General features: G+C 35.6%; 2 protein-coding genes across 2 annotated transcripts; both read right to left on the minus strand.

Moving 5' to 3' along the window:
- Positions 1-1,409: 1,409 nt before the first annotated feature.
- Positions 1,410-1,930, minus strand: LOC110690533. Its single transcript, XM_021867390.1, has one exon. It carries the CDS (start codon positions 1,863-1,865, stop codon positions 1,656-1,658), a length of 210 nt encoding a protein of 69 aa, XP_021723082.1. The 5' UTR covers positions 1,866-1,930; the 3' UTR covers positions 1,410-1,655.
- Positions 1,931-3,431: 1,501 nt separating this feature from the next.
- Positions 3,432-4,152, minus strand: LOC110690597. Its single transcript, XM_021867454.1, has one exon. The coding sequence runs from the start codon at positions 3,761-3,763 to the stop codon at positions 3,539-3,541; it is 225 nt and encodes a 74-aa protein (XP_021723146.1). The 5' UTR covers positions 3,764-4,152; the 3' UTR covers positions 3,432-3,538.
- Positions 4,153-12,286: the final 8,134 nt, after the last annotated feature.

Genomic DNA, 12,286 nt, shown 5'->3' on the forward strand with positions numbered 1-12,286 from the left:
TTAAAGAATGCAATGAAAGCAAGCTACTAAAATATTTTGTAACTTAATGAAATGTGTACGCATATTTAAATAAAACCGTGTTTTATACTGGGTCATAGCTGTCATTATTGCCGTGATATTAGAGGTGATCTTTGTATAGCCGGTCTGATCCAGGCCAGGCTGCACTGCCCATTTCAGCCTGATGCTTCAGGGTGATAAGGCCTGGTTTTTGGTCTTGGCTCGGGTCATGATCAACTCTAATTTTATTCAAGCGGATCATGTAATAATCGTTGTTGTATTAGCAGAGCTCGTCTGCCTGACATTGTTGGCCTGTCTCTGTGATCACAGTGCACAGCTTATCAGAGGCTTAAATTTAGATCTCTGTACATGGATATTGATACGAATAAATACGATACGATTACATTGCTGCAAACAAGGGACAATTATTGCCATGCATGATTCCCATGTCTAATGTCTATTAGTTGGCAAGACCCACCAAGCTAAGTTTGGTCTAGTGGTAAGATTGTCACCTTCCAACCTTGAGGTTGGAGGTTCAATTCCCAGTTTCCCACTGACCCTTTCCCTTCACTCTTAAAGTATCAGACGTGTATATATCAGATCAAAAAAACCGTGAGGGTTGAGATACGGTCAAGGTCAAAAATAAATAAAAAATTAGTAGGTAGGACTTAGAGAAATACAATTATAGAAATACTATTATATATATATATATTTGATTGGTAAGAAGAAAGGCCCTATCAAGTCGGAACCTTTTCCGACCCGGGTTAGCGGGCTAGACAATTTGGAAGAGTGGGGGAAGATAAGGGAATCTCACTCCCCTAAATTATCACTAGTGGGAATTAAACCCCCAACCTCATAATTAAAAGGTATTCTTCTCTCCACTAGACCAAGCTTGGCTTGGTTTTGAATAATTATTGTGTTTTCTATTTTTGTCACTACCAAAATACCAATGCCCGAATATGAAAGAATGACGGTCATTCGTGAAATTAAAATTGATACTAAAATAGCTGATCACCTTGTTAGATTCTTCCAAGCTTTTACCAAGTTAACAAAAAAAAAATAATAATAATAAAAAATAAAAAATAAAAAATCTGCTGTTAACAATGAGTAGAGGAAGGAAGAAAATGAGAATGAAGGAGAGAGAAAGTAGGCTTTAACGTTGGTTAAATCGAGGGAGTAAGTTTACTAAATAACCCTTGATAGCTCACTTGAAAATACATTATTATCCCTATGATAAACTTGTACAATATTTTCTCAATTTCTCGGTAATATTACTAGTATAATTTTTGTACGTGGTATAACTGTATAATAAAGATGGCAACCTTGAGACCTTGAAATAGCATTGTACATTTCTACTTCACATAATGAGACTATGAAAAATTATCATCATCATAATAATCTTGAAAAAAGAATTGAATAACTGACATTAACAATGATCACATACATTGGCAAAACATGTACATCGTATAATTTAGCTAATTACTCTTGATAAATATTGTATGTAGTTGTCACGTGCAATAGTGCATGATACATACTTGTATTGATAAATAAGCACTGCACACTCAAAACAACCAAACTTACAATTAGAACACCCAAAAATGTAAACAATATAATAGTAACAAGATATTATAATTATTTAAGCTGAAGACTTTATATAACTAGCCAGTGTAGATATGAACACCAATAGCAATAAGGAAGATAGTAATGAGGCCAAAGTAGATTATGGTATGAATAAGTATGGAAACGCCGCTTGTTTGCAAGTTAGCAAACTCAACCATCCTTCCCTTCCCCGGAATTTGACATAGCAACCCCGGCGAGAGCAACACGAATAGCACCAACGCGATCACAACCGGCCCCCAATCCGCCATTCTGATCACACAATGTACTTACTCTCTCTTAGCTTGCTCTAGGAATGTACGTACTAGAGTTACCAAATTAAACTTCTCTAGTGTTTTTATATTAGTAGTTGCTAGTAACTAGCGTGTTTGGCATGCTTAGCATATGTGGTAGCAAAGAAAGGAATGTGACCAATTAAAGATGTCTTAGTCATCAAGTCTTTAATAGATTCCATATTGTTAATTACAACGTTGCTATTATGGTATACAGAGAATTGTTCAATAATGTAACTTTGTTTATATATATATATATATATATATATATATATATATATATATATATATATATATATATATATATATATATATATATATATATATATTTGTCTTTTGTTTGTTTGTTAGTAATAAGTCTTCAAGACCTTTGAGAGGGAGATATTGAAACTATAGAAAGGCTGGGTACTAAAGTACTCCGTATAATTGTAGAGAAAATATATGTAGAAATTATATATGGATCGCAAATTTAAATTTGTCCTCACCTATTTGTAATTTATAATGCTTTGTATATTATTCGAAAGTTGTATAAAAAAATAGTGTTAAATTTGTAGCCTGAAAGATAGGAAATACGAGTAATATAGACCCATTAGGCACTTTGTCAAAAAAGTAAATGCACTAGTAAAATATCTATAAGAAAATTGGTTTTCTTGGTGTTGGTTGTATTTTTTTTTTTAAGGAAAATTTCCTTGTAAGTTGGGAAAAAATAAGGGATCCAACTTGTTTGGGGTGAGAATCGAACCCCTCTTATAGGAGGGGTGGAAGGAGGGCCTCCAATCATTAGGCCAATCTTGATTCTTAGTGTTGATTGTAATTGCACAATCAATATATATGACTAAGGATGTACGAAGTATTTTGAAAGCGAATACAATACCATATGCATTTGGAGTCCTGTATTTTTATCTAAATGGCAATATCCATATAGTTTAGTTTATGTTCAGAAATTATACTGCTAAAACTTAATGATGAGAGTTAAATAATGATTAGACGTTTAAAGACACCTTTTAATAGATTAAGCTGATTGATAATACTTCATGTTATCATTATCATATGGACTCTCAAAATTTGATTGGTAATTATATATGTACATAATCTAACCCAATGAGTTTAAACTAATAGTTGTAGCATCAAAGCATTTATCATCAAGTTTAATATGCATTTAATTCTTGAGGTTTGATTAATCGCCTTTGTTATCCATTTCATTAAAATATGCATTGGTAGCAGCCTAGCAGGTCATATCTTCGAGTAATAGTTCAAATTCGTGGGCCTTTTCTACCATTGGGTACTTGGCTATGAGAGGGAAATTAAAGCCAACAAAATTTATAATGACTATAAATTGACATAATAAAAAGCCTATAATAAACGTGTACAAATTTAAAATAACTAGAAACCAATGACAAGTAGTCCTTTAATTAACCCGATCAATAACAAAAGAGACACATGTACTCAGTGTCATCTCTAAACCACAACTCTATTACATCCTCTTAAAATCTCGTATATTTTTCCAACATACTATAATAACATGTAAAAAGAGCGGTTTTTTTGATTTAAAATAGAAATCAACACAACAAGATCACTCGACCGACCTCCCAAAACAGAAAGCAAAATAAAGATAGGAACAATATGGGTTGAATGGCTTCAATGTTGATCAATTAACCCCAATACATGTGAATTCCAAGGGCAATCAAGAAGATACAAATAAGGCCAAAATATAGAAGAGCATGGATCAAAATAGCTGCCCCACCAGTACGGAAGCTCCCAAACTCAATGCACCTTTTGCCACCTGGCACTTGGAACAACAACCCTGGTGAAAGAAGAACAAACAATATTGTTGCAATGAACACTGGACCCCAATCATGACCATGTTTGTGCCCCATTTTTTTTTTTTTTTGGTGCTAAATTAATACTTTAATTAATTTTTTTGGGTTTAATTTGCTGATAAAATTGGTGTTTGTAAATTGTGGGGTGATTATGAATTGTGGAATGAAGGGGTTTAAGTAATGGTAGAGAACTTTGTTAAGAAGTAAAGAAGATTACAAATTTAGCAATGAGGAGATTTTATGAAGCAAGTTATGTTTGATTCACTGTTGCCGCCCCACTTTCCAAACCTGTCAAATTGCATGCATGAAATTATAACAATTAAGCTACCATTGCAAAGAATGGAAGATCCTAAATTGTCTCAACCTCGAACTTTTTTTTTAAAATGCTATCCACCTATTGTAGGTGGGTGAACTTTATGGTTTTTGAAAAGCATTGTCTATATACATATACATATATATATATATACATATATATATATATATAAAGGATTATGATGTACCTAAAATTCGATATGTCCTCTTCAAAAGGAAAAAAAAAAATGAGAAAATGAGGAATTGAAGGGAAATCGTGGAAAAAAAAGGGGCTCATTTTTTAAGGTCACGTGAGAGGTCAACGTCGGAGAAAAAAACTAATTATTGTTAGATTTCGGTCTCAAGGTTTCTCCAAACAGCAAAATAAACTTTTAAGGTCCTTTTAGACCACTTTAAACATATAAGATCCTTTCCGACAAACTAGTGAACATATATATATATATATATATATATATATATATATATATATATATATATCCCTTTTAGACAAATTTTTCTTACAAAATTTTTTTTAATAAAAGAACTAAATTTTCGTTAATTTGTAACTCTCGATCCTAGGTTGTGTAATCACTAACTAATGCATATATACAAATAAATTACATTATCATAAAGTCAAATAATTAGTCCTTAAACAAATTCACAATAGATATGGAGGGACTTGAATTACATTTGTAAGACATAAATGCAACTCTCTATGACTTGTCAAATTATTACAATATATTCCATATAATTAAATTTCTAAAAACAATAAAGTGTATTAATGACTTTATGAGGGTTTGAACCTAAGACCAAGAGAGCAAAAAAACCCTCACAAAACAAGCTCAACCACCAAACCAAACTTATCTTTGAGGTACCAAAGGAGAGGTGATCATTTGCGGGCTTGGGCGGGTAGCGGGCTGAGTTTATGCTTATTTTTTTGTCCAACGGGCTTCATGTATCAAACTCGAACCCTTTTATGCGGGCTTGATACTTTGTCCTTGCCCGCTTACTAAACGGGCCGGGTTTGCCTGCGGGCTAACAGGCCTTAAATTTTTGTTTTATTTTGAAAATTTTGTGTAGAACTACCCTAAAGATAGGGTCATTTGTGAACAACTACCCATTTTTTTTTATTTGTTTAGAATTACCCACAAGTTTGAAAACGTTTAGGTAGCACTACCCATTAACATTTTCCGTTCAATGAAGACGTCATCGGAGCCCACTTTTTTAAGTTTTGCCACCCAATTAGCTCTCCCAATTTGTATAAAGGTTTAATTTACCTTAATTAACCTAATTAGGGTTTTAATTAGAATTCATTTTAAGGTTCATGAGTTAAGTATTCTTTGGGGATTTTGATTTATAAGGTTTGGGGGTTTAATTGAATTGGGGTTTTTGCTTATTTTAGCATTAATTGGTCATTGTAATTGAAAAAAGTGAAAAATTGGGCCAAAATAACGGTTTAATTGGACGAAAAACGTTAGTGGGTAGTACTACCTAAAATTTTCCAAACTTGCGGGTAGTTCTAAACAAATAAAAAAAAATGGGTAGTTGTTCACAAATGACCCTATCTTTAAAGTAGTTCTACACAAAATTTCCTTTTATTTTTTTTATAACACTAATTAATATATTTATTATTTACAGGTGCTAAAATTATTTTGGTAGAGTTGTCTTAAAAAATTTTATTCACAAATAATGATAATAGAAATTAAAAACACACAAAATATGTCATAATATAAAATTAAAATAAATAATTATAACCAATAAAAGCTTATAGTTCATTATAGTCTCTCTGTATTGATTATTTTATTTTCTTAAATACACAAAGTATTATTTTTAAATATAACACTAGCTAAATAAAAATTATTAATAAAATAGTATTATTATTATTATAAACGGGCCGGGCGGGCTAGCCCACGGTACATATTTTCTTGTCCATACCCGCCCATTTACATTAACGGGCCGGGCGGGACGACACATATTTTCTTGTCCATACCCGCCCATTTACATTAATGGGCCGGGCTTAGCCCGCCCAAATATCCATTTTTTCAAAAAGGTTGTCCAAGCCCGCCTTTTTTGCGGGCCGGGTTGGGCGGGCTTAGCGAGTCGTCCTGCCCATGAACAGCTCTACTCCACACATTGGTAAGCCAAATTAATAGGTAAGAGAACTCATAATCTCTTCTTTATTTTGACGACTTTAACTAGTCAATTAAGTTTCAATCTTACGACTAGTAATCCTTGATACCTTTCATTGCTAAAACCGTAACTCCGTTGATGAACCCCTCATACCGTCAAATATCATCACCATCACCACTGCTGCGTTAACACATCGTCCCTCTTGAAATTATGCCAAACTCAACAAATTATAATGCCCATTAATGAGTATTGATCATGGAACTCTCGACCCACACAAACTTCCCGCAAGATTTGATAATTCATCTTGTCGCCATTAAACCAAGCATGTTATTATACTTTGTAGAGATTAAATAAAAGGAGGTGGAAAACAAGTGTTATCCTTGTGAATTAAGGGTAGCAGAGTATCATATAGGGTGATAGCGTGTTCTTTTAGTTTTCACTACAAGAAAACAAGCAAATTACGACAAGCAAATTACGACGGACTGGTTCCGATGGACCCGAATTTCCGTCGCAAAAAGTGAAATTTCCGACGGATTTCCGACGAATATAAATTCCGTCGAAAATTTTCGACGAATTCAATATTTCCATCGTAAATCCGTCGGAAATTGTAAATGACGGATTTTTTCGTCGGAATTTACAATTTTCGACGGAATTATAGTCCATCGGAAAGTTCCGACGGAATTATAGTCCGTTGGAAAATTCCGACGAAATTATCCGTCGGAATTTACAATTTCTGACGGAATTTTCCGTCGGAAAATAATTTAAAAAATTATAATTAAATTCCCAAACCCTAAAGCATCCCCTTCCCCTTTTGTTATTTCCGCCTCTCTTTCTCTTTCTAAAGTTTCTGCTCTCTTCTTCTCTCTCTCCCCTCCTTCGTTCTCCCTTTCTCAGTCCTCCGTTCTCCTTCTTCTCCTTCCCTCTTCTCCTTCGTTCTCCCCTCTTCTCTTCTCTTCTCTTCTCCTTCTCTTTCCTTTCTTCTTCTCTTCACCGCCCTTTCTCTCTCCTTCGTTTCTTTTCTCTTCACCTACATCAAACACCGACAACAACAACGATACAACACCGACCGACAACAACAACCGCAACAACACACCACCACCAACATCAATCGCAACAGATTCGCAACACCAACAACCGGACCGCATCAATATCAAACCCAACAACCACCGTCTTTTTTGGTAGATCTTGTTTTAATTTAGGATAGATTCGTAGATCTAGTTAATTTTATATGTTATTGTAATGATAAATTGTATATTTAAATAGATAATTGTATATTTATCTATTTGATTTAATTTTTTTTGATTAAACATCGTTTTATTTTATGAAATTTTGATTAAATATGTAGATCTACTGGTTTTGTGTGTTATTTCTTGCTTTAGTCGCGTAATTTTTTTTTGGGTTAATTTACGGTTTTTTGGGGGTATTTTATGTTTTTTTTGGGCTAATTTTTGGTTAAGGTGGTGTCGGTGGTGGTGTATGGTGGTGGGATAGGGTCGGTGGTGGTGTGTGGTTGTGGTTGGGTCCGGAGGGGGGGGAAGACTGGTGGTGTGGGGTGGCGGTGTGTGGTTGTGGTTGGGTCCGGAGGGGGGGGAAGACTGGTGGTGTGGGGTGGCGGTGTGTGGTTGTGGTTGGGTCCGGATGGGGGGAAGACTGGTGGTGTGGGGTGGTGGTGTGTGGTTGTGGTTGGGTCTGGATGGGGGGGACTGGTGGTGTGGGGTGGTGGTCTGGGGTGGTGGGTGGCTTTTTTTTGTTTTTTTGAAAGATTTTTCCGACGGAATTTCCGTCGAAAAATTCCGACGGATTATATTCTCTGGCCTGAAAATCCCTGCAGACAGATTAAATTCCGTCGGAATAGTAGACAGGGCAAAGTCGTATCCCCTAATCAAAAATAATTCCTAAGTCCTCTAACTAAAGTAGATAGAGAAGTAGGGTCGATCTCCACAGGGAAACAAGTCTTTTTACTCTTAATTAATTATTATAATCTAAATTATCTAAGTAACCAATATTTATATTCGAATAAGAAACTAAACTACTAAGATTGAGAATAGGGAGAAAACAATATATAAAAGGATCTAGGGCATAGGTTCACCAATAAATAATACTCCAGGGTAAAACATAGTAATCAATCATTGACATTGCATAAATAACATGATTAACAGGCTCTCGCAATTTATTAATCAACATAGATCTAACAGGCTCTCGCAATTTACTAGATCTAAGTCCTTATTGAAAATAGCTTTTAATATCAAATTAGCATATGCTCGATTCATCAATTCAATATTGCTATACTTTTACAAGCCATAATTGTAAAGCGTTAAAACAATTCAATAAGAAATTATCATGCAATACCAATAATCAATAATAGTCAATCATCAATGCATCAATTAACCAGATTGTAAAGGGCTTTCGCTACGTATTACAATCACATAATTAATCTACCGGTATTAATCTCGACTTAACCATTTATAAATTAATCTGTCTATTGAAACTAGACCTAAACATCAATTCTCATCTGTCGAATCTCGAACCAATATTGTCAAACTCATGCATAAAAGATAGGCTTAATCTAGTCACAGAGCATTGAATCAATCAATAGGAAATTAACCTAGCATTGATAATTAACAACAATAAATTACCCCTTCATATTATTTAAGGATCCCCATAAACCCTAGAAATAGAACTACTCACACATATTAAAAACTGAACTAATCAAAGCAATAAAACAAGTCATGATGGAAGGAGTAAAGTAAATAACTAAGATTAAGAGAAGAGAAATCATTACCAAACTAATCTGTATTAATGGAAATAATCAAGAACAAGAGTTGAGAGAAGAGTTAAGAGAGAGAAAAATCCTAAGTAGAGAGAGAAAGTCTCGGAAAGAAGGTAATCTAAAATCCGTACTAAACTCGTATATAAACGTTTCCTAAAACAAAATTAAAACTAAACTAATCAGGCTATATAAAAACACGCGCCTGATTGGGCCCGCCTTTTTCTTCGCGTTCCTCCTCCGCAACATCGCCCGATCGTGCTAGACGCTCGCACGATCGGGCGCGCTATGAGCCACGCACAGCACCAGCAGCGCCGCGCCCGATCGGGCGCGCTATGAGCCACGCACAGCACCAGCAGCGCCGCGCCCGATCGTGCTAGAGGTTGCGCGATCGGGCCCTTGCTTCAATTTGAGGCTCGGACTTCGATTGGGCTTGATTCCTCGGCCCAATCCGAATTTCCTCTTCGGGTCTTGAATACTCGGTCCAAATACCTCGGGATCCCAATTACCGAGCCCTTAATCATCGGCTCTCACCGATCCTGGGCTTCAAAAGTGGTCGTGTCCTTCTAGCTTCCGTAGTTGATCCATAAAGCCCGGGAAAATGCTCCAAGAGTGCAATTTCCTTTAAGATACAACTAAAACTACGAAAACACTAGAAAACACAAATTAGTAATAAAAGTGGCTCGAAAGAGCCAAAAACACTACTAATAATGACCAAGGGATGGGGGTAAAACACTATATAAAATGGACATATCAATAGTGTTTCCGACGGAAATTCCGTTGGAAAAGCTGGTTTTCCTACAACATGTATTCCGACGACCCGTTACAACGGAAATTCCGTCGGAAACCCCATTTCCGACGGAATTTAGGGTGTTTCCGATGGAAAAATTTCGTCGTCATTTGCATGTGTTTCTAGTAGTGTTTGTTTTCTTTAAAGAATATGATTTCTTTCATATATCTATATGTAGGCAAGTTGGAGGCGTGTATAGTATTACTAACTTAGTTTATCATCGGTTTATTTGCAGACGGAGGCTACTAGGTGAACGTTTCGGAGGTTAATTACCTTGAGTTTTACACACGATCAAGGTAATTTTCAATGTCCATCATCTTTAGAATCCCTTTAGGAAATTGTTTTGAAATATTATGTGCCAAATACGTGCTTATGTAATTATATGGGATCGATAGCTCTATGTCAGGTAGGATGACTATAATCTGATAATATTGAAATTGAAATATTGTTACTTGGGATTAAATTGATTTGTGCAATACTTGTGTGCAACGTGATCGGACAATGTAATCTAATAAAACGTACAGTGAAATTTAAGTTAAGAAGGGAAATGAAACCCGAAAGGGTGAAGAACAGGTTGCCCACTAGTGGTTATGGTTGCTACTAGTAGGTTTAAATTATTGTATATTGTTGTTAGTCTTCCTTCCTAATCACTGGGTATTAGTGAGGGGTGTGCACACTAGGGACATTCTGTTTATTTTATGGCCATTGGGGTTACGCGTGACCCCCGTATAGTAGATGGTGACAAGGACTAGTCCCTGCATACCGACGTTCTCTTTCCCTTTCTTAAATAGCGTAATAATATGTTAAGTGACAATTTGAACTTGGTTGATTATTATTATGTTTATGAGACTATATAATATGTTTTCGAACTAAAATTATTTATTTTACGGGATGGAGTTGGAAGTACTCAGTTTATCTGTTTTTTAGGAGTTTTCTCTCTTTTCTTGTTTCTGATTTATTTTGCAGGTTGGTAAGAGGGTACTCGGTTACGTGTGAGGAAACGTTAGAATAATCACATAGCTAAGACATTTTTCCGGACTTAATTGTTTTCTTTCAACTATTGGTTTAAAAATAATTGCAGTTTTGATGTAATGACTAATTTATTTTGCCACCAATTAGACCACTTAGTTTATTAATTATTATTTCGTTTTTGCTTTGCATTTATTTTCTACGGAAAATAACTGTAGCACTAACACTTTCAAAGTTCGATGGTTGGGTTTTGAAAGTTAAAAGGGTTACTCTTATTGTTCTAAAAGATTCGAGTTTTGGGGGTGTTACAAATATGGTGGGTTAATGATGTTGAAAAGGTGAGGGTAAATAAGTAAAAGTGTAGTATTAAAGTTGCCAAAATAAGGAAACAGGTCAAGTAAAAAGAAACTTCTCAAAAAGGAATACAGGTCAAGTAATAAAGAACAGAGGAAGTATATAGTTTTTTTTTTTAAAAAAAAAATTGCTAAAAATAATCCCAACTTTTACGTATTCGCTTTAAATAATCTCAACTTTGGATTATTATTAAATAATCTGAACTTTTGGGTGTATTCGCTTTCTATGGTCCCTAACCGGTAACCAACTTGTTATAATATGTAAAGTGACACGTGTCACCATCACCATGTGATTAGTTAATAAAATTTATATAAAAAAGAAAAACTTACAAAAATTGAAAAAGAAAAACTTAAAAAAAAAATCTCAGCCTCTACTCACGAACAACCACCTTCCCCACCACCATCGCGCCGGCCAAAACCCTCTTCCCAGCCACGCGCCGGCCATAACTTACTCCCTTCGTCCCCTGCACCAGTTAGCTAATCTTCCCAGCACCGCTTCCCCCAAAACCGCCAATCCCGAAGCCACTTCATCTCTTTCAGTTCTCAACATCGTCATCCACCCTTTTTTCTCTCTCCTTAACTTTCCGCCTTTTCATATTCGATATTCAGTCTTGTAATGGTCTCTGCCTTTGTTCTTTGGGGGTTCTTGATTTTGTTTGTAATCTGACTTTGAATTAGAAAGTTTGCCTATTGAAGGAATTGAGGAGGGTGATTGTTCGTTTTTGAGGTTTAGTTTAGGGTTTGATCCTACTAGGTCTCCGAAGCAGAAATGCCTCGCACGGGAGGCTGCGGCCGCTTTAAAAAAAAGCAAAAAGGAACGCGACCCCCCAACCCCACGAACATTATCAGATTGTGGAGAACTCATATTCGATTGATGTGTATTCTTCTGGAAAACGGAAATGGAGAAGGGGTTTGGTTGGGGATGGCAATTCAATCCGAATTTGATCCAAGCCCGATCCGATCCGAAGAAAAAAGTCCGATCCAAATCCGAATCCGATTTAAAAAGTCTGAATCCGAATGGAGACGGATCAGACTCGGATCTTGCTTGAGGTCCGATGGACTCAACCCGAGTCCGAGTCCGACCCGCTATATATGGAACAATAATACGGGGTAGGTTTTATAGTGCAAGTTTTATGTGGGTCATTTAAAGAGGCAAAAGCCCAAAACCCTTTTTCTAGATTCTTCCGCCACTTTCATTTCTCTGCTACTCTAACTCTCTTCTCGTATGCTATTTCTCTCTCCTCAAAGTTTCTCTTCTCTTAAAAATCCACCATTGTTAA

The sequence above is a fragment of the Chenopodium quinoa genome, unplaced genomic scaffold (genome assembly GCF_001683475.1).
Source record: "Chenopodium quinoa cultivar QQ74 unplaced genomic scaffold, ASM168347v1, whole genome shotgun sequence".
Lineage (NCBI taxonomy): Eukaryota > Viridiplantae > Streptophyta > Magnoliopsida > Caryophyllales > Amaranthaceae > Chenopodium > Chenopodium quinoa.